General features: G+C 40.9%; 1 protein-coding gene across 1 annotated transcript in view; it reads left to right on the forward strand.

Annotated features, from left to right (window-relative positions):
- LOC128691029 (major facilitator superfamily domain-containing protein 6) overlaps positions 1-26,838 on the forward strand; it is a 159,143-nt gene that overhangs the window by 78,511 nt on the left and 53,794 nt on the right. The window contains exons 7-8 of the mRNA XM_070080197.1: positions 3,671-3,807; positions 25,443-25,555. Of these exons, the coding sequence (XP_069936298.1) occupies positions 3,671-3,807; positions 25,443-25,555 (250 nt within the window). The remainder of the gene's footprint in view (positions 1-3,670; positions 3,808-25,442; positions 25,556-26,838) is intronic.

Genomic DNA, 26,838 nt, shown 5'->3' on the forward strand with positions numbered 1-26,838 from the left:
CACTGGGCCAGCTAGCCACAATAAGATTCATCCAACTAGGTATATTTATTGTGGCTACCTGGCCCAGTGGCTAACGCATTGGTCTAGAGTTTTGAGACTCTGATTGTAGGTTCTAACCCCACCCGTGGTATGGTTTGTTTGCAATTGTGTCATTACGATTTCGTGAGTCATCTTGTTGAGGAGGTTGTGTCATTGACAGAGATGTATTGCTTTCTATTAGTAAGGTAGGACTTGATAAATGCAAGCGCATGGCCTCTTATACCGTAATGATGAAGCCTGAGGGGTAGGATGCTGTGATTTACTGTATCAAAAGTTTTCTTAAGGCTGATAAAGAGTCCAAGCAGGTATTCATTTTTTTCTTTTGCTATGTATAGTAGGTCTACCATTTTTATTATTACGTCATTTGTGCTTTTGTTTCTCCTGAAGCCAAACTGGCAGTGGTTGAGGACGCTTTGTGGTGTTATGAAGGAGTGTAACCTTTTGTGTACGAAGATTTTGGAAAGTAAAGGCAAGTTTGATATTGACCTATAATTGTTTACATTTGTTGGGTCACCATCGTTGTGTATTGGTGTAATACTTGCTAGCTTGAGTGATGCTCGGAAAGTGTTTGTTTCTAGTGATTTGTTGAAGAGTAATGCAATGGTGGATGAAAGGATTTGAGCTGCTCATTTATACAGTAGCAGTGGTACTTGGGTTACATTCCCTGATTTGTTTTTAATAATCATGGTATCCTCAGTGAGCTGTATTGGTGTAAGATAGAGGGATGTTGGGAAGTTTCCATCTAGATAATCATTAGCTCGGGCATTGCTAATTGGAATTTTTCTGGTGAGATTTGATCCCGTGATTGAGAAGCCATTTAATTTGTTAGCTGTTTCAGTAGGCTGGAATTTCGGTTCATTTGGTTTAGTTAGTACAGTATTACTAGCTGTTTTGTTTATGGGTGCCCAGGATCTGAGAGAGTTTCTTCCAGGTCTTTTTTTATATCTCCTCTTGTTTCAGTGAATCTATTAGAAGAGTATAGTTGCTTAAACTTTCTGATTAAATTGGTGAGGACTGACATATAGTGTTTGATAAATTGTTTAGCTATTAAGCCCCTTCAATATTTTTTCTCATATTGATGTTTCACATTGATGGACCTTAGGATGCTGTTATTGGTGATCCATTTAGTTTTTATGGGGTAATGTTTAGAAATATCTCTACCCATTCATCAATACCAGCAGCATTGGAAAATTTTGTAGGCCAGTCAACTGAGCTTAGTTCTGCAGTGAAGCTACTTATTGATGCCTCATCATGGAGGCGAAAGGAGAACTTTTTATATTCCATCGGTTGCTTACAAATGTTGGTTAAGAGGAAAGTTGGGTAGTGGTCAGTAGTGTTGTCAGTGATTATCCCAACTTTAAGGGGACTAGTATGTTTGTCCATATATGGTCACTTATGGTTGCACTTGTCTCAGTCTTGTTGGTTTTGTAATTACTGGTATGAGTAGTATGTTGTTCATATTAATGAAGTCAGAAACAGGTTGGTCATCTGTTAGACCAAGGTTGATGTTGAAGTTCTCTCTTCATTAGTCACATCTCCAGCCCCTTTACATTATCCTAGCTTTCCATTTTGAACTTTTATTCATACAAAAAATAGAAGATTTACTGCTATGCATGTTGAAATAATTGTGTAAATAATATCAACCCATTTGTGACCACATATTAGACCGGCCAGTTGGACGTATATTGGACGAGTGACGTCACTTGTGTGCTCTGGAATGTTGGCAAAAACAGAACATTTCTGCTACTTTGAGCTGAGTTTCCTGTTACTGAAATCAATCAAAGTCATCTCTATTTCTGTAATATATCTTTTGTCAAATGAGACCAAGAAACCGAGAATAAACCCATAAAAACCACGAAGTCACAGTTTTACACCAAAAAAATGGTCACAGTTTCTTCCCTCATATCTAGGTTCAAATTTACAAGTCACAGCTTATCTGAGTGAGCTCAGCTCTTGGTGTTATACTGTGGAACCGACACTGACACGTTTAAGTTTGCTAGAAATGCTCTGTTTACTAAGTGTGTTAATGCATGCACACTTATATGTCACCATCACTGTGTAAACACTGTATCATGCACACTTATATGTCACCATCACTGTGTAAACACTGTATCATGCACACTTATATGTCACCATCACTGTGTAAACACTGTATCATGCACACTTATATGTCACCATTGCTGTGTAAACACTGTATCATGCACACTTATATGTCACCATCGCTGTGTAAACACTGTATCATGCACACTTATATGTCACCATTGCTGTGTAAACACTGTATCATGCACACTTATATGTCACCAACGCTGTGTAAACACTGTATCATGCACACTTATATGTCACCATTGCTGTGTAAACACTGTATCATGCACACTTATATGTCACCATCACTGTGTAAACACTGTATCATGCACACTTATATGTCACCATCGCTGTGTAAACACTGTATCATGCACACTTATATGTCACCATTGCTGTGTAAACACTGTATCATGCATACTTATATGTCACCATCACTGTGTAAACACTGTATCATGCACACTTATATGTCACCATCACTGTGTAAACACTGTATCATGCACACTTATATGTCACCATCGCTGTGTAAACACTGTATCATGCACACTTATATGTCACCATCACTGTGTAAACACTGTATCATGCACACTTATATGTCACCATCGCTGTGTAAACACTGTATCATGCACACTTATATGTCACCATCACTGTGTAAACACTGTATCATGCACACTTATATGTCACCATTGCTGTGTAAACACTGTATCATGCACACTTATATGTCACCATTGCTGTGTAAACACTGTATCATGCATACTTATATGTCACCATCACTGTGTAAACACTGTATCATGCACACTTATATGTCACCATCACTGTGTAAACACTGTATCATGCACACTTATATGTCACCATCGCTGTGTAAACACTGTATCATGCACACTTATATGTCACCATCACTGTGTAAACACTGTATCGTGCGCACCTACATGTCACCATCACTGTGTCAACATTGTATCGTGCGCACCTACATGTCACCATCACTGTGTCAACATTGTATCGTGCGCACCTACATGTCACCATCACTGTGTCAACATTGTATCGTGCGCACCTACATGTCACCATCACTGTGTCAACATTGTATCACGATGAATTAAACAATCTTAATCTATATACAGTCCGTACTCTTATAAAGCTCCTCTCTATATAGTTAGTTCTCCTATAAAGACTCTCCATATACAGTCATTTCTCTTATAAATCTCCTCTATATACAGTCAGTACTCTTATTAAGCTCCTCTATTTACAGCCAGTTCTGTAATAGAGCTACTTTGTATACAGTCAGTTCTCTTATAAAGCTTCTCTGTGTACAGTCACTTCTCTTATAACATTCCTCTGTATAGTCAGTTCTCTTATAAAGTTCCTCTGTATACAGTCAATTCTCTTACAATGTTCCTATATATACAGTTCCATAATGTGACCTGCATCACCTGTAAGAACCATAACATCACCCACATCACCTGTAAGTGCCATAATGACACCTGCATCACCTGTAGGTGCCATAACAATACATGTGTCACCTCTAAGCACCATAATACCTGTGTAATCCCCACAGGTTCCAAATATGACGACTGAGCACAACGTCCTCAGAAAGGTGTGGCCGTTGCTGCAACAACCTCGTTTCTTCATCTTCTGCTGCTTTGTTGTCCTTAATGGCGCCTTCGATGGCATTGTCGCTTCCTACATCTTCCTGTAAGTCCATATATAAACAGTAGGGCCCCACTTATATGGCAGCTTAGGCTCCAATCTATTGCCGAAAAGCAGACATTACCGTAAAGCAGACATTACCGTAAAGCAGACATTACTGTAAAGCAGACATTACCGTAAAGCAGACATTACCATAAAGCAGACATTACCATAAAGCAGACATTACCGTAAAGCAGACATTACCGTAAAGCAGACATTACCATAAAGCAGACATTACCGTAAAGCAGACATTACCGTAAAGCAGAACGCCATTTTTTTCACTTATAAATGCATATAAATGCCAGATAACAAGTTTACACTAACATATATTAATATAGCAAAGAACTAGGCATTAAAAACAGTGGAAAGCAAAATACACACACAGTACACCCATTACTTACCTTAAAATATTTGTAGTCTTAATGTAGGGTGAGAGGGAAGTTGTATTTATTTGTAGGAAGTCAGATTTGGGAAGTATGGTAGTCAGCCAGGTCAGCCCAACCCACCCTACCCACACGTAATGTAAACAAACATGGGAATGCATCTGGTTTTGGTTCATACATTTGTATTATACCATAATACAAACTCTTTACATTGTGTTCAAGTTGTCTCCACGTTGATACAATAGAATAAATAAAGAGGAGTACTCCCATTCTCATGTAACACCATTTTGAGAAGAAATGACACTTTGAGTGAAGGCATATGAAAGGAATAATTTTCTAGTTACCCCCAGTAATATTATTGTGTACATATTTTCTCAGATGTTGAATTAGAGAAAATGTTATTTTTGCCATCACTCCTACCATATTTCATATTTATGTTAATTTATTCTACTGTAGGGTGTATTTATCATGTTTATATGTTACATAGTATGTTTATTAATTTTCAAAAAATATCATAGATGGGTTAATGGAAATGTTTATATTAATGTAATATACGACATTTAAGGCAACATTATTATTGTAGATGAATGGTTCGAAGAACCGACAAGTTGATAAATTAGACACATGTGCAACTCTTGGGTATCTTTATTGAGGAAACGTTTCACCACACAGTGGCTTCATCAGTCCATACAAAGGATAAACTTGAAGAACAGGAGGAGAATGAGGTAATCAGTCCCTCAGCCTTGAGTTGATGTTGTCAGTCCATCAAGATTGATGGACTGACCACATCGACTCCTGTTCTTCAAGTTTATCCTTTGTATGGACTGATGAAGCCACTGTGTGGCGAAACGTTTCCTCAGTAAAGATTCCCAAGAGTTGCACATGTGTCTAATTTAACAAGATTATTGTTATCAATATGGCATAAAGAGTAGAGAGAGTCTTGGTTATTTTAATATGTACCTGCACGCCAGCACAGTGTGTAAGTATATTTAGGTACAGGTACACATAATTATAATTATCAGAGTACATATAAAATACTATGCAAGAACTTTAAAACACTTGAAATTTTGGAAAGTTTCCAGACAGAGACATGTGCTTATAGAGAATATAAACAAACCTGATGGGGCCACCATGTAAGAAAGACAGGGAGCTGTATAGCGAGTTTTGGTCATAATTTGAAATTACCATATTAGAAGAATGCCATAAAGCACGGCCCTACTGTGCACTACTGTACAAAGATTTAAAAATAGGGTGTCCACAAAAACACTCCCTGATTTCAAACAGGTATAGCATGTAACTTTATTGTAATAATCTTTCACAGTTAGTAGCTTCAGATGCAGGATTTCATTCAGTTTCATGTGGTATATCAAATCAAATCAAATCAAAGTTTATTCCCTATAAGGATTACAATGTGGGGTTTATTGTGTGGTTTACATGTAATAAAATACTAATTACAGAGGGGGCCGCTAGAACACCTAGCATGGCTAGGCATTTCGGGCAGACTTAGATTAATTCTTAACCCTTAATTATTACAAATTGTGGAGTAAGTTGACTAAATACTAAGTGACTAAATACTAGTTTGTGAGTTTAGCAATGTGAATGCTTTTGTTTTGGCACAATACATAGTTTCTATATTGGAGTATCACAGGCAAACTTGTGACTAGTTAGGAATCATTATTTTAAGATTAAGATACGTATTTCTGTGCTTATAGTCAAATGGGTGAGTGAGTGAGTGTAAGTGTGAACCACCAGGTGGATTTTATGTAGTTAGAGTAGCATTAAAGGCACTCAATGTGCACCCATCTGGTTGCTTGGCAAACATTGATGTGATAGTCCAGTTCAGTCCAGTGGTGTTACACCTTTTTGTTCATTTTAACCCGTAAACGGTCCAAATAGATTGACGTTCAAATTCATAGTGCTCCAAAAGTAGATCTATGTTTGTTTTACATATTTTCAAATACAGTGGACCCCCGGTTTATGATATTTTTTCACTCCAGAAGTATGTTCAGGTGCCAGTACTGACCGAATTTGTTCCCATAAGGAATATTGTGAAGTAGATTAGTCCATTTCAGACCCCCAAACATACACATACAAACGCACTTACGTAAATACACTTACATAATTGGTCGCATTGGGAGCTGATCATTAAGCGGGGCTCCACTGTATAACAAAAAAAAAGTAGATAAAAGTTTTTTTACACATTTTCAAATGTAAAAAAAAAGATAATGTACATTTTTTTACATACTTTCAAATGTTGAAAAAACGTATATATATGTTTGGACCGTTTAAGGTTAAGTAAACAATTTCTATTTGTTATTTTGGCAGTGGTATATTTTTACATGTTATTTTTGCTATTTCACTTAATATTATATTCAGGAGTAATTCCATTAGTAGCTAAAATGGATTTATTTGACTTTATAATATCATCTGGCCGTATATTATTTAACCCTTTGACTGTTGAAGGGCCCAATCCTGAAGTTGCTCCTGGTGTCGCAAAATATTCGAAAAAAAAAAATTATTTTTTCTTATGAAAATGTTAAGATTATTTTTCTGATTGTTTTAGTCCCAAAAAAAATTTTTTCCCATCAGTACTTACCGAGATATAGAGGCATGAAGTTTGCAGAAAATGAGCCGCGTATGGCAACAGCGGCGACTGCCACTCACCCGGTAAACTTTGGTTTACTTGTATTTGAAGGTTTGTTGTTTTTTTCACTATTTTATTTTTTTACATAACTTATGTGGCCTGTGAGACCAAAGTAAGGTGCAATGTACATATATACACTCGTTGTATACAACACAATAAGCACACAAACATAATTATCAATATATTGTTTACAAAACTTGTTTACAAAAACAAACAATACAAAAAATTTTTTATTACTATTGTTCTATAATATATATACCAATATACAGTCACTGAACATACTCCTAGAAGTTCTGTAGCTTGTGGAACTCTGTGAAACATGGTGTCATACACAGTGGTGTTTTACACTCTTACACATAAAACATGGTGTCATACACAGTGGTGTTTTACACTCTTACACATAAAACATGGTGTCATACACAGTGGTGTTTTACACTCCTCACACATAAAACATGGTGTCATACACAGTGGTGTTTTACACTCTCACACATAAAACATGGTGTCATACACAGTGGTGTTTTACACTCCTTACACATAAAACATGGTGTCATACACAGTGGTGTTTTACACTCTCACACATAAAACATGGTGTCATACACAGTGGTGTTTTACACTCTCACACATAAAACATGGTGTCATACACAGTGGTGTTTTACACTCTTACACATAAAACATGGTGTCATACACAGTGGTGTTTTACACTCTTACACATAAAACATGGTGTCATACACAGTGGTGTTTTACACTCTTACACATAAAACATGGTGTCATACACAGTGGTGTTTTACACTCTCACACATAAAACATGGTGTCATACTGTTGTGATAGAAACACAGGCCTTATCTCTAGGCTTTATTGAACATAGAATCTTCATAGTACTTCTGCAACAACAAAATATAATGACTAGTACATCTAATAATAGCTTCTACAGGGATGGTGATGTCTTGCATATGTCAAGAGAAAAGTTATAACTACAGGCCACATATTTAAACTCACCATGTAATCTGCATCGCTGATAAATGGATAAAGTAGGAGAGAATCACACACCATGTGTTGGTGCCCATGACACACACCAAACTGTTGTTGTTGTTAAGGGCCCCTAGAGGTGGTGCAGTATTATCCTGCTGCTGCTCCCCACAGGACCAGTATCACTACAATCTCCCCCTTCTAAAATATCAGAGACAGTAATCTCCCAAACTGTTAGGTGGGCGACGTACACGTCCCGACCTTCGTAGCCCTTGAGCCTCTTCACCAGGTTCGATATTTTCCAGCGGGGTTTGATTAACTGCTGGAGCAGAATCCTCTATTTCCATAGGGGTAGTCTCAAGGGGCTTTCCAGGAGAAAACGAAGCATCTTTTACATCTATTGGTGTATCTTGAGATTCCACACTAATAGGGATTTCAACTGGGGCTAAATGTCTTGTAGATACTGTAGTCTCTTCACCATTTTGGTAGCGAATGTGGGCGTAATGTGGATTAGCTTGCAGGAGCTCTACCTCTTCCACTAAAGGATCCGTCTTGTTCATCCTACGGTGACTCTTCAGGAGAACGGGTCCAGGATGACATAACCAAGTGGGCACGGAGGCTCCCGTAGAGGAACGACGTGAATAGTTGAGGAGTCTTTCATGAGGGGTTGCATTAGTAGCTGTGCACAGCAGTGATCTAATAGAGTGAAGAGCATCAGGTAGGACAGTTTGCCAGTGTTGAACAGGTAGATTGCGCGACTTTAGTGTCATTGTAACTGCCTTCCATATAGTACCATTGAACCGCTCCACTTGACCATTGCCTTGAGGGTTGTAGCTTGTTGTTCTGCTGCAGGCAATACCTTTGCTAGCCAAAAACTCCTGAAGTTCGTTACTCATGAACGAGGATCCCCTGTCTGAATGGATATAAGCTGGCATACCAAAAATAGAGAACAACTGTGAAAGACAACTAATAACAGTTGAAGCAGCCATATTTGCACAGGGGAATACAAAGGGAAACCTTGAATATTCATCTACTACGTTAAGGAAATACCTATTCTGATTTGTGCTTGGTAGAGGTCCTTTGAAATCTATATTCAATCTTTCGTAAGGCTGGGTGGATTTTATGAGATGAGTCTTCTCTGGCTGATGAAAGTTTGGCTTGCACTCTGCACATACTCTGCATGCTCTGATCACTTGTCGCACATCTTCCACTGAGTAGGGCATGTTCTTTGATTTGACAAAATGGTACAGGCGTGTAACTCCTGGGTGACACAAAGCCTTGTGGAGAGCTGAGAGTGATTGCAAATCATGACATGCTGCTCCACAGTGGGACCTAGAGAATGCATCAGGTGAGATGTTCTCTTGACCCGGTCGGTACAGAATATCAAAGTCATAACACGATAGTTCCATCCTCCAGCGTAATATCTTGTCATTCTTTATCTTACTTTTGTGCCTCTTGTCGAACATATACATCACGGACCGTTGGTCAGTCCTTATGGTGAAATGTCTACCAGTTAAATAATGCCTCCAGTGGCGAACTGCTTCTATGATGGCCTGGGCTTCCTTTTCTACAGCAGCATAACATTTCTCTGATCCTTGAAAAGTTCTCGAAAAGAAGGCTACTGGTCGTCCTGCCTGAGATAAGACTGCAGCAATGGCAATGTCAGATGCATCCGTTTCCACTTCGAATGGTAGGGACTCATCAATGGCTTGAACTACTGAGTTTTCAATGTCCTGTTTGAGAGTATGGAAAGCGGCTTCTGCTTCCTTTGTCACAGGAAATGTGGTAGCACTCAATGGGCGGACTTTACTTGAATAGTTGTAGATCCATTGTGAGTAATAAGCAAAGAGACCAAGAGTTCTTCGGAGTGACTTTTTGTCTTGAGGCATTGGAAGTTCCCGTAGAGGTCGTAGTCGTTCAGGGTCTGGGAATATTGAACCTCCTTCCACTACATAACCAAGGATGCTAAGCCTTTTAGTTGAAAAAGTGCACTTTTCCTCATTGTAACTGATATTTTTCTTCTTGGCGGCTTCCAAAAACTTATCAAGGTTTGCATCATGTTCCTCCTGGGTCTTGCCACAAATGGTAACATTATCTAAATACGCGTAAGTTCCCATGAGTTGCTCTTCCTGAATGAGTGAATCCATAATTCGTTGGAAGCAGGCTACCCCATTGGTGACTCCAAAAGGGACTCTGGTAAACTGATACAGGCCATCACTAGCCTGAAACGCTGTGTATGGTTTATCTTCATTCCTTATAGGGACTTGATGATAGGCACTCTGCAGATCAATTGTGCTAAACACGTAGTACTGAGCAATTTTGTTCACTGTATCGTCAATTCGAGGTAGAGGGTACCCATCAAGAAGTGTAAATTTGTTGATTGTCTCAGAGTAATCGATAGCCAGTCTCCGTTTCCTATAACCATCTTTAACAACAACAACCTGTGCACGCCAAGGGGAATCACTCGGTTCTATAATACCCTCCTTCAGCAGCCTCTGAGTTTCTTTCTCAATGAACATCCGATCCTCATAAGAATAGCGGCGTGACTTAGCTGATATAGGATGGCAATCCGCGGTAAGATTTGCAAACAGCTTTGGTGGGTCTACCCTTAAAGTGCTAAGTCCACAGACAACAAGAGGAGGCAGTTCACCTCCATATGTTAAGGTGACACTACCATGCAGCTTCTGAAAGTCCTGACCAAGGATAACATCAGAGCACAGTTGTGGCAGAATAGCTAAATGTACATCTTGATAATCCTTTCCATTAACTCTGAGATTTACCTTACAAAACCCTAAGGTCTGAATAGAGAGAGATGTTGATGCCATGGAAACGGTACCTGATGAGTGATGTAGAGTCAAGGAGAGCCGTTTAACTAAGTCAAGGTTGATGAAACTCTCTGAGCTGCCACTATCAATAAGACCATCTACTTCTGTTCCTTTGATGAATACTTTCACAACTGCCTTTGACAGTGAATTTGGAGTAGCCGCAGAAGTCACTGTTGCTAGAGTCGCATGATCACTGGAATGTGTGGAGGCACTAGCTCTTGTTGATGCATTAGCACGACATACTTTAGCAAAGTGACCTTTCTTGTGGCATTTATGGCACATTGCTTCACGAGCAGGACACTTTGGACGTGGATGTCTTGAAAAACCACAAAAGAAACACACCGTACCTGCTGCTGCTGTCACTGAGGCAGGTTCCCCAGTAACTTCATTGCAAGAGTCTTGGTCAGGAATTGCAGCACTTACCACTCGAGAAGGCTGAGTGGTACTGTATACTTCAGAATTCTTCTGGGCTGAATCTAGAGCTCTTGCCTGGTCAAAGGCAGCGGCTAAGTCGAGAGTTTTATTCTCCAATAAACGCTGCCTTATTATTGGTGATTGCAGGCCACTGATAAAAGCATCCCTGATGGACTCTTCACAATACTGAGCAGCTGTCACTGCTTGGAAGTGACAGTCCTTACCTAAAATTTTCAGTGCTTGAAAGTATTCCTCTAAGGACTCATCAATCTGCTGGCGGCGAGTTGCAAGGCGATAGCGTGCAAAGATTTCATTTGTAGGTTTAATATACTGAGACTTGAGGGTTTTGATAGCATCTTCGTAGGTATTACACTCAGAAATAGCCTCATATATCTTAGGTGACACAAAATTGATGAGCAGACTTAGTTTATCTAGATCTTCTTTAGGAAGGGCTCCCAAGAAGTTTTCGAAAGTCTTAAACCAGTGCTTCCATTCCTGAGCAGCCGTTGATAAGCTGGGGTCACAGTCTAGCCTCTCAGGTTTCAGTAAACGCTCCATGTTGTGATGTAGTCTAGCGCAGGATCACCACCAGGTAGCCCAGGATTCTATGTTCAATAAATTGTTGTGATAGAAACACAGGCCTTATCTCTAGGCTTTATTGAACATAGAATCTTCATAGTACTTCTGCAACAACAAAATATAATGACTAGTACATCTAATAATAGCTTCTACAGGGATGGTGATGTCTTGCATATGTCAAGAGAAAAGTTATAACTACAGGCCACATATTTAAACTCACCATGTAATCTGCATCGCTGATAAATGGATAAAGTAGGAGAGAATCACACACCATGTGTTGGTGCCCATGACACACACCAAACTGTTGTTGTTGTTAAGGGCCCCTAGAGGTGGTGCAGTATTATCCTGCTGCTGCTCCCCACAGGACCAGTATCACTACACATACACAGTGGTGTTTTACACTCTTACACATAAAACATGGTGTCATACACAGTGGTGTTTTACACTCTTACACATAAAACATGGTGTCATACACAGTGGTGTTTTACACTCTTACACATAAAACATGGTGTCATACACAGTGGTGTTTTACACTCTTACACATAAAACATGGTGTCATACACAGTGGTGTTTTACACTCTCACACACAAAACATGGTGTCATACACAGTGGTGTTTTACACTCTCACACATAAAACATGGTGTCATACACAGTGGTGTTTTACACTCTTACACATAAAACATGGTGTCATACACAGTGGTGTTTTACACTCTTACACATAAAACATGGTGTCATACACAATGGTGTTTTACACTCTCACACATAAAACATGGTGTCATACACAATGGTGTTTTACACTCTCACACATAAAACATGGTGTCATACACAATGGTGTTTTACACTCTCACACATAAAACATGGTGTCATACACAATGGTGTTTTACACTCTCACACATAAAATCAGTGTGTGTGCATTTTTGTTGATTTTTTTTTTTTATGTACAAAGACAAAATACCTCGTCTGAGCAGTTTTCGTCAAAGTATTAGCAGGCAGTTGTGTTATGTAGCTATCCTAGGTAAATGGTCGTGTGTCATCCTTCCTTCCTAATTTCCTTCATTCCTTTCCTTCCTGGAGGCTACCTGGAGGGCATTCCACCTCTCTTCCTACATTCCTTCATCTGTCCTTCATTACTTTTTTCCTTCCTTTCATCTAGTCCTTCCTTCATTCCTGCCTTCCCTTCTTGCTTCTGGTTTCTATAATATATATACACATATATAGTCACTAGATACTTTCATAAAACTCCTATTATCACCCTTCAGCAAGCTTGTCTTGTGTGTGAGTGTGTGGCTTATAATTGTTTTGAGTCAGGAGTGGGCAGCTGTCAAAATGACATATTGTCTCATTAGTCACTGCCACTACCGCCTGTCAAAACAATGGGGTCGGATGCTGCTTCCCCCTCCATTCTATCTAATTATCTTTCTCCCTCATTCTATCTCTTTCAATCTGTCTCTCTTTCTCTCTCTCTGTCTATCTCTGTCTCACAGGTACACATAAATACAACTATACATAGTGTAAATTACCTAGGATAACCCAAAAAATCCAGACAAAGTGCTATACTCTGCTTGAAGATGTGAGTAAACGTGATGATGACACAGTCTTGTGGCTCTCTCTGAGACAGAGCTAGACGGATAGACAGGGAGTTTGGCAGACAGACAAATAGACAGACAGACAAATGTTTGTTCGTCGTCGTCGTCTTCTTCTTCTTCTTCTTCTTCTTCTTCTTCTTCTTCTTCTTCTTCTTCTTCTTCTTCTTCTTCTTCTTCTTCTTCTTCTTCTTCTTCTTCTCCTCCTCTTCCTCCTCCTCCTCCTCTTCCTCCTCCTCCTCTTCCTCCTCCTCCTCCTCCTCCTCCTCCTCCTCCTCCTCCTCCTCCTCCTCCTCCTCCTCCTCCTCCTCCTCCTCCTCCTCCTCCTCCTCCTCCTCTTCCTCCTCCTCCTCCCTCCTCCTCCTCCTCCTTGTCCTCCTCCTCCTCCTCCTCCTCCTCCTCCTCCTCCTCCTCCTCCTCCTCCTCCTCCTCCTCCTCCTCCTTCTCCTCCTCCTACTCCTCCTCCTCCTTCTACTCCTCCTCCTCCTCCTCCTCCTCCTCCTCCTCCTCCTTCTCCTCCTCCTCCTCCTCCTCCTCCTCCTCCTCCTGGCTCTTGACAGATGGACAGCTGCCCCCCTCCCTCCACCCTCGTTTACGCTCATCAAAGGTCAGCTCTTATCAGATGTTATCTCCCCTTATCTTGTCACTGTCATGGGGTGAACTGTTTTCATGCCTCAAGGGAACATATTATTACATATTATTATTATTAGGTATTAGGTATTCTTCTTCTTCTTCTTCTTCTTCTTCTTCTTCTTCTTCCTCCTCCTCCTTCCACCTTCGACCTTCCTCCTCCTCCCTCCCTCCTCCTCCCTCCCTCCTTCCTCCTCCCTCCCTCCTTCCTCCTCCTCCCTCCTTCTTCCTCCCTCCCTCCTTCCTCCTCCTCCCTCCCACCTCCTCCCTCCTTCTTCCTCCTCCCTCCTTCCTCCTCCTCCCTCCTTCCTCCCTCCTTCCTTCCTCTTCCTCCTTCCTTCCTCTTCCTCCTTCCTTCCTCTTCCTCCTTCCTTCCTCCTCCTCTTCTTCCTCCTCCTCTTCTTCCTCCTCTTCTTCCTCCTCTTCCTCCTCCTCTTCCTCCTCTTCCTCCTCCTCCTCTTCCTCCTCCTCCACTGCTTTTGGTCTCAAACTCCTCGAAATCATGAAATTGATCTTCATTGACACTTCCATCGTGTTAGAGCATCACTTGGGAAGAGAAGAGTCCCAGATTTGAAGGGAAGTCACATATTTCTTACCGCTAGACATGCTGAAAAAGGACGACTGAAATGGCATTCCCACAATGCACCACTGGCTCCCCGATTTTTTTTATATGGTGCACACTGACCATGGAGACCCATTCTCTCACATGTGGGCCTACCAGCTTTCTCCTGCTTGATTTGAAGCCGCTAGAATTTATGCGTATAGATACGTCAAACACGGTATCTCCTATGACGTACATATACGACCGCGACAGTCAAAGGGTTAACTTTGTACATAGGTTATTTATCCCTTTAAGGGTCGGCAGGGCCTCTCCTAAACTCGTTCTCAGGGTCGAAAATTTTCGAAAAAAAAAATTATTTTGTCTTATTAAGTGATAGAGAATCTTTTCCTGATCATAATGACACCAAAAGTATGAAATTTGATGGAAAACTTACGGAATTATGCTCTTGCGAAATTAGCGGTCTCGACGATGTTTACACATCAGCGATTTCGCCCACTTTGAGCCCTATTTTTGGCCAATTCCAGTGTGCTATTTGACAAAAATCATACCTATTTTGCTAGAATTTAATTTTTTCTATCGAATGAGTACACGAAGCCACCCATTTACCGATTTCAACTATCCAATAAAGTGGTCAGAAATTGGCAATTTTGCCAATTTCACACAAATTTCAGAAGATGCCAATTTACAAATAGAGTCCAGAATAAACAAGACAGACATTCCTAGCACTAAAATAACATTTTCTCTGTTCATTAGTCATGTCCTCAGGCCCCTCTTACATCTCTTTTGCTTTCCACTTTGAATTTTTATTCTCACAAGAAATAGAAGATTTACTGTTATGCAGACTACTGCATTAGTGTAGAAAATGGTATAAATAATATCAGTGCACTTGTGGAAGAATATTAGACTCACCAGTTGATGTGTATTGGAAGCTTAGCATGATTTGTTTACTTTTGAACTTTGGTAAAAATCGAACATTTCTGCTACTTTGAGCTCAATTTCAAGGTACTTTTCATTATGAAACCAATCAAAATCATCCCAATTTCTGTAATATGTCTTCCATTCTTTAAAATGAGACCAGGAAAACTAAAATACAACTATAAATACCATACAAAAATACACTGCAAAGTCGCTGTTTTAAACCAAAAACACCGTCGGAGTTTTTTTTTTCTCATTATGCACTGTGTGCTGCAGGATTTTTTTTTATACTGTGCACACTGACCACATAGACCCATTCTTTCATATGTAGGCCTACCAGCTTTTTCTCATTAGATTTGAAGGTGCTAGAATTTAGGCGCACTAGTATGTCAATAACCTTGGTGCGTAAGCCGTACTAGTACGTCAGAAACCCTGAATAGGTTAATTAGTCTAAACTGTTGGTGTGACCTGGCCAAGCACCAGTAGGTGTATTGAGCTGCTCAACCCCTCCTCCGACCGAGTCAAGGTTGTTCAGTTCATACCTTCCTATGGACCAGGAAGGATCTAGGGAAGTATCCAGCTTTAAACCACCATTCACCTCCCTAGAAGCTACCAGAAATTTCGGAAACTCATTGCAAGGGCTTATCTCGACTGGAGAAGGCGGTTGAGAAACTCGATGTTATAAGAGGGCTTATTGCAGAATGTACCCTATGTAAGAGCCCTATCAGTGTGGTGTTCGAGTTTTTAAACGCCTGTGCATGTACATATACTTATATTTCCTGACTCACTAAGAGCCATTTGTAAATACTTAACCTAGTACTGTGATGTGTTAATGAGGCATGTGACAAATGTTCTACTCATAGTGTAAAATATGAGAGTGTGGGTTTAAGTGGTTATCATGGTTATTAATAAATTAAATAGAAACTAAGAAAATTCCTTTCCCTCTATGAGTGATGACCCGTAGATGTGCTAAGTTCGTTCCTTTGTTACGAGAAGCACTATAACCCAGGGACCAACCGGCTATGTTCGTAACAAGTGGCTTGCGAGGTCACTGGACCTAACTGTTTGTGACTTCTTTCTTTGGGAGTATGTGAAAAGCACAGTTTACACCATTACCTGCAGCCCTGGAGGAGCTGAAAATTTTGATCACTGAAGCAGTTCACATGATAACTCCAGATATTCTGCAGAGCGTCCGGACCAAACTGGACTGTCGCATCGATGTTTGCCGAGCAACCAGAGGGGCGCACATTGAGTGCCTTTAATGCTACCCTATACCACATGAAACTGAATGAAATCCTGCATCTGAAGCTATTAACTGTGAAAGATTATTACAGTAAAGTTACATGTTATACCTGTTTGAAATCAGGGAGTGTTTTTGTGGACACCGTGTATACTAAAAATGTTATACAGTAGGGCCCCACTTATACGGCTGGTTAGGTTCCAGGCTACCACCGTAAAGCGGAAACCGCCGTAAAGTGGAACACCCTTTTTTTCCACTTACAAATGCATACAAACACTAGATAGCAAGTTTACACTAACATATATTAAGTTAGCAACAGAACCAGGCATCAAAAAATAATAAAAAGTACACTGCACACATAGTGCACTCATTACTTACCTTAAAATATTAATAGTCTTAATCTAGGGTGAGACAAGTAGTATTTATTGTAAGAAATCAAGTGTGGTATGTATGGTAGTCAGCCGGGCTACCATACCAGGCCAACCCACCCACACATAATATTCTATTACATTTAAGCATCCCAGAGCGATAAAATGTATATTCAGTGGGGTGTATTTATCATCTTTTTATGTTATGTATCGTGTTTATTATATAATTTTGAAAAAATATCATAGATGGATTAATGAAAATGTGTATTTAACGTAATATATGTGTATTTAACGTAATATACGACATTTAAATGAGACTCGATGATTATTATTATCATTACTAATATGACGTCTGGAGACATAAGACACTCTTACTGATTTTAATGTGTACCTGCATGCCAGCACAGTATGTAAGTTTATTTAAGTACAGGTATACATAAGTATAATTATCAGAGTATATATAAAATATGAAATAACTTTTAAAAACATTTGAAATTTTGGAGTTTCCAGACAAAATGGAGAGACTTAGTGCTTACTGAGCTCACGAAGAATGTAAACAAACAGGGTGGGGCGCGGTGACCGTATTAGAAAGTCAGGTGGGGGGAGCCGTATAGCGAGTTTTGGTCATAATTTGAAATGACTGTAGTAGCGGAACGCCGTAAAGCAAAACGCCGTAAATCGGGGCCCTGCTGTAAATGGTGCAAGGGTGACATAAAGGGGGTATCAAAGATGGTTTATATAAACCCACTACCATTATAGTACGTTCCTCGTTTAGCAGTGAGTTTGTTTACCGATGCAGTATTAGGAATGGATCTCCATCATTCAGTGAGGAAAGGCTGTAACTATAAATAACATCAGCGTATTCGTGAACATACATTAGGCCCACCAGTTGATGTGTATTGGACGTGTGACGTCGTTTGTTTACTCTTGAGCATCTGCAAAAATCGAACATTTCTGTTACTTTGAGCTCAATTTCGAGCTATTTTCTCTACAAAACCCAATCAAAATCATCTCTATTTCTGTAACATATCTTCCATTCTATGAAATGAGATCAAGAAACTATGAATACAACCGTGAAAACCACACTGAAAATACACTGCAAAGTCGCTGTTTTAATGCAAATACAGTCACAGTTTTTCTCATGCATTGTGTGCTGCAGGAATTGTTTTATATGGTGCACACTTACCACATAGATCCATTCTCTCATATCTAGGCCCAAATTTACCGCTCACAGCTTATTTGAGTGAGCTGAGCTCATGGCATAGAACTATGGCTTGGACTCTGGCTTGGACCCTGGCTTGGACCCTGGCTTGGACCCTGGCTTGGACCCTGGCTTCAAAGCCATAGAACTATGGAATGGATCCTCAAAGGGTTAATTTGATCAATGGATGAATCAGAGGATTTTTCTAAGTCACAAAAGGCTTCTGCAATTTCCACACTTGTGAGTTTTTTTTTTTTTCTGAAAAAGGAAAGAGACGTGCAGCATTAAGCTACAGACCAGTGTCACTGACATGTATACTATGCAAAGTCATGGAGAAAATTGTCAGGAGAAGAGTGGTGGAGCACTTAGACAGGAATAAGCTTATCAATGACAACCAGCACGGTTTCAGGGACAGGAAATCCTGTGTCACAACCCTGCTGGGTAGATTGTATTTTCTTAGACTGTAAGAAGTCATAGACAGCAATAACAAAAAAAGGCACAATACCGTGACTGGAACGATACACAAATAACCCGCACATAAAAGAGAGAAGCTTACGACGACGTTTCGGTCCAACTTGGACCATTTACAAAGTCACAGTGTGACTTTGTAAATGGTCCAAGTCAGACCGAAACGTTGTCGTAAGCTTCTCTCTTTTATGTGTGGGTTATTTGTGTAGACAGCAATGTGATTCGTGTAAAGGGAAAGACTTTGTATGATATGTTGGCTAGTGATGATGCTAGCACTAGTGCAGAACCTAGCCATCCTGACTTCCTAGCAAGTAAAGGATGGTTTGAAAAATTTAAGAGACAGTTCTCCTTGCACAACCTGAAGATGAGTGGAGAATCAAGTTTGGCAGATCACGGTTCAGCAGCTGCATTCCCTGGCGCTTTGAAAAACAATCATCAATGAGAAGGGATACACACCTGAGCAGGTGTGGAATATGGATGAAACAGTCCAGTATTGGAAGAAGATGCCTGCCAGGACCTTCATCACCAAGGAGAAGATTGCGCCAGGGTTCAAGGCTGCGAAAGACCGATGCACATTAATGCTATGTGCTAATGCTGCTGGGCACATGATAAAGCTAGGCTTTATTTATAAATGTCCCAACCCCAGAGCACTGAAGGGACGCAACAAGAATCTCCTTCCAGTATTGTAGATGAACAATCTGAAAGCCTTGACCACCAACGTCATCTTTATGGACTGGTTTCACCACTGCTTCCTGAAGGAGGTACGGGTGTACCTACAAGAGAAGGGCCTCCCAAACAAACTCCTGATTCTTGATAATGCTCCAGGTCACCCACCATCATTGGAAAGAATATGTGGTGATGTTGAGGTTGTGTTCATGCCACCAAACACAGCCTCCATGTTACGACCTCTTGATCAGGGTGCAATACCTACATTTAAAGCCTACTACACTCGAAGGTCAATGCAAAGTCCCACGCTGTGTTGGATACAAATCCAGATATGAGTGTCACTCAATACTGGAAGAAATTCACCATCGTTGACTGCTTCTCAAAAGTGCATGATAGTGTCAAGGATTTGCAACCTCAGATGGTGAATGGTTGTTGGAGGGCTTTGTGGCCAGTGTGTGTGTGTGTGTGTGTGATTTTGTTGGATTTGCTCCTCAAGACGAGCTTAACAATGCTGTGAGGAAGACTGTGGAGTTAGCAAGGCTAGTTGGTGTTGAAAGGTTCGAGGACATGCAGGAGGGTGAGGTCAGGGAACTGATTGAAGAACATTCACTGGGCCTAAATGATGAAGAATTGTTGGAGATTGTGCAGACAGAGAATGAGGATGAAGAAGAGGAGAGTGTTGCTGAGGACAATCAACCTCAAGCCCTCACCCTTGAAAAACTAGGGCAAGTGATGAGAATGACAGCACAGCTTAAATAATTTATGTTCGACACAGACCCATTGATGTTGAGGGCTTTGAAGGTGATGAACGACATTGATAGGAGCATAATTCCCTACCAAACTCTGTTTGTAGATATGAAGAGGAAATGGTCTCAGTTGCCCATCACAATGTTCTTTACAAGGACTTTGTAAATGGTCCAAGTCGGACCGAAACGTCGTCGTAAGCTTCTCTCTTTTATGTGCGGGTTATTTGTGTATCGTTCCAGTCACGGTATTGTGCCTTTTTTTTGTTATATAATCTTCACAAGGAAGCCTGCCACTACCCTTGCTGCTACCCCTGCCGCTACAAACACAGAATACAACCTCGTTCATGTTTGCTAATATACAGGGCCTTAAGCCATCCACCAACAACAAAATACCTTTTATCAGTGGACTTCTAGTGGAGTCTAATGCAATGTTTGCAGCCTTCACAGAGACTCACACAAAAGATCACTTTGACAGTGAAATATGGATAAGTGGTTACAACCTTTTTAGATGCGACAGAAAAAACAGGCAACAAGGGGGGGTTGGCCTGTATGTCAAAGAGTCCCTTATCTGCACGGAGTTGCTGAACACCACAAATGAGGTAGTTGAAGTTCTATCAATAAAGATCGAGAACCAAAACCTAGTCATTGTGGTTGTATACAAGCCACCAGATGCAATCTCCCAACAGTTCAAGGAACAGCTACTGAAAATCGATTACTGTTTGGAAAACCTTCCAGCTCCATCCCCAAACATCTTACTGCTTGGTGATTTCAACCTAAGGCATACAAAATGGAAGAATGTAGCAAATAATGTTATAGCTGAAACAATCCCCGGAGGTAGCGCAGATGAAAGGTCACACACACATGAGCTACTAAGTCTCTGCGAAAAACACACCTTAAGCCAGCAGATAGTGGAGCCAACAAGACTAGAAAACACACTTGACCTTATCTTCACAAATAATGAGGACCTGATAAGGGACATAAGAATATCAAAAACAACTAATTCCGATTACAATCTAATCGAAGTCCAGATGTACATGCATAGGGGTCCTGAACAGCAGAATGCATGTACCTGTGAAGGTGTCTTCACAAAATACAATTTCAACAACAAGAACATCAACTGGGACCAGGTAAACCATGTCCTAAACGAAACATGTTGGGAAGATGTCTTAAATGACATGGATCCAAACCAGTGCCTTGAAAGGATCAACTTCCTGGTAGCCGAAGCATGTTCTAGGCATATTCCCCTAAGAAAGAAGAAGAGCAGGAGCAAACTGGAGAGAAAAAGACGCTCCCTCTACAGAAGACGACGAAGAGTCACTGAGCTCCTCAGGAGTGCTAGAATATCTGATACACGAAAGGAGGCGCTGACCAGGGAAGTGGAAACTATCGAACTTAAGCTAAATGACTCTTACAGGAACTAGGAGAGGCAGGAGGAGCTTAAAGCTATTAGTGAAATTGAAAGAAATTCAAAATATTTCTTTTCATATGCCAAAAACAAGGCAAATACCACATCTAGTATCGGGCCCTTACTCAGACAGGATGGGACTTACACAGACGACAACAAGGAAATGAGTGAAATATTGAAATCCCAGTACGACTCTGTGTTTAGTGAACCACTAATCAGTCTGAGGATCGACGACCCAAATGATTTCTTCATGAATGAGCCTCAAAACTCCATAAATGTATGCCAGATTTCCGACATTACCCTAACTCCGATAGATTTCGAAAAAGCCATTGACAACATGCCTATACACTCAGCCCCGGGCCCAGACTCGTGGAACTCTGTTTTCATTAAGAACTGCAAGAAACCCCTCTCGCGTGCCCTAAGTACACTATGGAGGAGGAGCTTGGACATGGGTGAAATTCCACAGTCACTTAAAACAACGGGTATAGCCCCACTCCATAAAGGTGGCAGCAAAGCATTAGCTAAGAACTATAGACCAATAGCTCTGACGTCCCACATCATAAAAATCTTTGAAAGAGTGCTAAGAAGCAGGATTGCAAATCACCTGGATTCCCAAAATCTGCACAATCCAGGGCAACATGGGTTCAGGGCAGGTCGCTCCTGCCTCTCACAACTACTGGATCACTATGACATGGCCTTGGATGCACTGGAAGAAAATCAGAATGCAGATGTAATATACACAGACTTTGCAGAAGCATTTGACAAATGCGATCATGGCGTAATAGCCCATAAAATACGTGCTAAAGGAATAACTGGGAAAGTGGGGAGATGGATCTTCAACTTCCTAACAAATCGAACACAAAGAGTAGTGGTCAACAGAATAAATAATGTAAACTCATCCATGACTGCATATTGGAATGGCTATTAGGAAAGGTATTAGACAGTGACATCATGTGTTTACTCTTGAACACTGCAAAGAATCGAACATTTCTGCTATTGCTAATAATAACAATAATAATAATAATAACAATAATAATAATAATAATAATAATAATAAATACGATATAATTGAAGAAGGAAATTGTACAAAAATACGAGGGAGTGGTTGACACATCGTCAGTGTGACTTTGTTTATGCTGGAGTGAACATTAGTCTCCCTGCTCTTCCAAACATTTCACAATAATTCAGTGGTTGAGGCAGTGGTATTTAATAACATATATGTTATAAATAATAATAGTACATGTTATTATTAATAACATGTATTATTATTAACATGTATGTATTTAATAACATATATGTTATAAATAATAATAGTACATATTATTAATAACATGTATTATTATTAACATGTATGTTATTAAATACCATTGCCTCAATCACTGCCTCTACCACTCCAGTCACACTCAATCTACAAGCACCAAACACAATGAATTATTGTGAAATGTTTGGAAGAGCAGGGAGACTAATGTTCACTCCAGCATAAACAAAGTCACACTGACGATGTGTCAACCACTCTCTCGTATTTTTGTACAATTTCCTTCTTCAATTATATCATATTTATTATTATTATTATTATTATTACTACTATTGTTATTATTAGCTGTAGCAGAAATGTTTAATTCTTTGCAGTGTTAAAGAGTAAACGCATGATGTCACCGTCTAATACCTGTTCGAATAGCCATTCCAATATGCAGTCATGAATGGGTTTACATTATTTATACTGTAGTTTAATAGCAAATAGTGAATAAACAAAACACTCACCACACTGAGTGGTGGGAGGGCTGGCTGCCAGTTGCGGGAGTCGGAGGGAGGGTAGTAGGGACTTGCAGGTGGCGGGAAACTTAAATATGATTTGGCGGCTGGGAATTTGGCGGTTGGGAATTCGCGAATGTGTGAAGCCCGTGAAAGTTGAAAACATGAATGTTGAGGGAGACCTGTACTAATTCATTGTGTTTGGTGCTTGTTGATTGAGTGCGACTGCTACATAATTAAGCATGGGCCCAAAGAAACTTGAATAAAGAAATTGAGAAACACGATAGAATTGAAGAAAGAAATTGTACAAAAATATGAGGCAGTGGTGGAGGTAGTACAATATTTTACGATGTTTTCTTGTACATATTTTATGGTTCTTAAGAACATAAAAAATGAGGAACATTGCAGTTGGCCCATACTAGGCAGGTCCTTCACAAATCCAACCCACTAACAGAATAAATGCTACCCAAGCAATAAGCTTTGATAATTTTATTTACTCATGTGCAAGTCCCACTCAAATCCAACCCCTCTCACTTATGTATTTATCCAACTTAAATTTGAAACTACCCAAGGTTTTAGCTTTGATAGGACCTTGGGTAGCTTTAAAAAGAGATTGGACAAATATATGAGTGGGAGGAGCATGTATGTATATACATGTACATGTATGTATTTTACGATGTTTTCACGTGTTTTGTGATTGTTCATGGTTCAATAGGTTAAGGAAGCAGTATTTTATTATATTTCCCTACAATATACTGGGGCACTAAATATTCGCGATTTTTCAACATTCGTGATTTTTCGACATTCGTGATTTTTCGACATTCGTGATTTTTCAACATTCATGATTTTTCGACATTCGTGATTTTTCAACATTCGTGATTTTTCGACATTCGTGATTTTTCAACATTCGTGATTTTTCGACATTCGTGATTTTTCAACATTCGTGATTTTTCGACATTCATGATTTTTCAACATTCGTGAGGCTCTTGATCCCCTAACACGCGTGAATGCTGAGGGAGACCTGTATACAGTACACTATTGTATAAACATTTAAAAATATTCCAGAAATGTTATAAAATCACTCACTACGAAAGCAAAAGACTTGGCAGACGATGCAACATCCCCCCAATGAAAAGCAGGGGTGTCACTAGCACGTTAAGAAACCATACAGTAAGTGTCAGGGGCCCGAGACTGTTCAACTGCCTCCCAGCATTCATAAGGGGGATTACCATTAGACCCCTGGCTGTCTTCAAGCTGGCACTGGACAAGCACCTAAAGTCGGTACCTGACCAACTGGGCTGTGGCTCATATGTTGGACTTCATGCAGCCAGCAGTAACAGCCTGGTTGATCAGGCTCTGATCCACCATGAGGCCTGGTCACAGACCAGGCCACAGGGGCATTGACCCCCAGAACTCTCTCCAGGTAAACTCCAGGTAATGATGCAAAAAGTGACATTAAAGCAATATCAAAGATAGTTAACACAAACCCACTACCATTATAATATGCTCCTCATTTAGTGACGAATTCATTTACCAACGTGGTCTTAGGGACGGAACTCTGTTGTTAAGTGAGGAGAGGCTGTACTATTCCTACACCTCAGTACAGAACCATTCAGGACTGTACACTGTGAACATCAGGCCCAGATTGGAGTATGCAGCACCACTTTGGAACCCTCACCTGGTCAAGCATGTCAAAAAATTAGAGAGTGCAAAGGTTTGCAGTGAGACTAGTCCCAGAGCTAAGGGACATGCCCTACAAGGAGAGAGAACAGAAAATCAACCTGACGACACTGGAAGACAGGAGGGATATGATGGACATGATAATGACATATAAAATACTAAGAGGAATTGACATGGTGGACAGTAACAGGATATTCCAGAGATGGGACATAGCAACACAGGGTCACAATTGGAAGTTGAAGACATAGATGAGTCACAGCTATGTTAGGAAGCATTTCTTCAGTCATAGAGTAGTCAGGAATTGGAATAGTCTGGGAAGTGAGGTAGTGGAGGCAGGATCCATACATAGCTTTAAGAAGAGGTATGATAAGGCTCATGGAGCAGGGAGTGGACCTGGTAGTGATCAGCAGAGGCAGGGCCAGGAGCTGTGAATCAACCCCTGCAACCACAGTTAGGCGAGTACACACACTCACTTATACTTGCATGCCTTGGCATACAATATTTTCAATTTACAATATTTTCAACTTATGATATTTTTGAGTTACGATGGGGGTCATCGGAATGTAATCCCATTGTAGTTTATTACTAAAATGTATATCTTCTTGACCCCACAGCATGCAGGAAGACATGGCCCGGACCACTGATGCCATGGCCCACATTAAGTTCATCCAGGGCATGACCCTCTTCATTCAGTGTTTCTTCGAGGTACCATTCATGTTTCTCAGTGGTGAGTGCTCTTGATCCAGGGTGACAGGAGTTACTACTGCCTCCTCCTTCCCCTTGGAACAAACATTATTTTGCTGCCTCTGGGCCCATTTAACCATTTCAGGGTCCAGAGGCCAAATCTCAAAGTGTGCGCCTGGGTCTAAGAATTTAAAAAAAAAAAAATTCTTGCAGAATTAAAGATAATAATTTTCTGTAGGTAATGAAACAAAAAAAAAAATTCCGGTCAGTACTTACCGAGATGCGGAGACATGAAGTTGACCCTCAATGACCGGGTGGCGGCATCATCCGCGACTTCCGTAAAGTCGCATTTTTTTATTTTACTTTTTCTTATCTTTTCTTTTCTAATATTTTTTTCAAGTAACATTTGTGGCCTGTGAGACCAATATAGTATATATTGTATATATATACAGTGGACCCTCGGTTATCAGCTGTCCCGCTTATCAGCCAACTCTGCTCATTCATCCAAACATGAAGGAAGCTAATGTTGTGAAAGGGAGTTTAACAGGGAGGCAAGGAGTGTAGTAGGCAGGCAGGGAGTGTAACAGGCAGGCAGGGAGTGTAGCAGGGAGGCAGGGAGTGTAGCAGGGAGGCAGGGAGTGTAGCAGGGAGGCAGGGAGTGTAGCAGGGAGGCAGGGAGTGTAGTAGGCAGGCAGGGAGTGTAACAGGCAGGTAGGAAGTTTAGCAGGGAGGCAGGGAGTGTAGCAGGCAGGCAGGGAGTGTAGCAGGGAGGCAGAGTGTGTAGCAGGGAGGCAGGGAGTGTAGCAGAGAAACAGAGAGTGTGGAAGGGCAGCAGGGAGTGTGGCAGGGAAACAGGGAGTGTGGAAGGGGCAGCAGGGAGTGTAACAGGGAAACTGGGAGGGTGGAGGGGAGGCAGGGAGTGTTGCAGGGAAACAGGGAGTGTGGGATGCAGGGAGTGTAGCAGGCATTCAGGGAGTGTAGCATGGAGGGAGTGTAGCAGGGAGGCAGGGAGTGTAGCATGGAGGGAGTGTAGCAGGGAGGCAGGGAGTGTAGCATGGAGGGAGTGTAGCAGGGAGGCAGGGAGTGTAGCAGGCAGGCAAGGAGGCAGGGAATGTAGCAGGGAGGCAGGGAGTGTAGCATGGAGGGAGGGAGTGGAGCAGGGAGGCAGGGAGTGTAGTAGGGAGGCAGGGTGTAGCAGGGAGTGTAGGAGGAAGGCAGGGAGTGTAGCAAGCAGGGAAGGAAGTAATCCCAGAGAGTGCTTTGATACCTGAAGTCCTTATAGAGGGGAATTCCCCTTCCAAACAATAATAAGTCCTCCCTCTCTTC

Source organism: Cherax quadricarinatus, unplaced genomic scaffold, assembly GCF_038502225.1.
Source record: "Cherax quadricarinatus isolate ZL_2023a unplaced genomic scaffold, ASM3850222v1 Contig216, whole genome shotgun sequence".
Classification (NCBI taxonomy): domain Eukaryota; kingdom Metazoa; phylum Arthropoda; class Malacostraca; order Decapoda; family Parastacidae; genus Cherax; species Cherax quadricarinatus.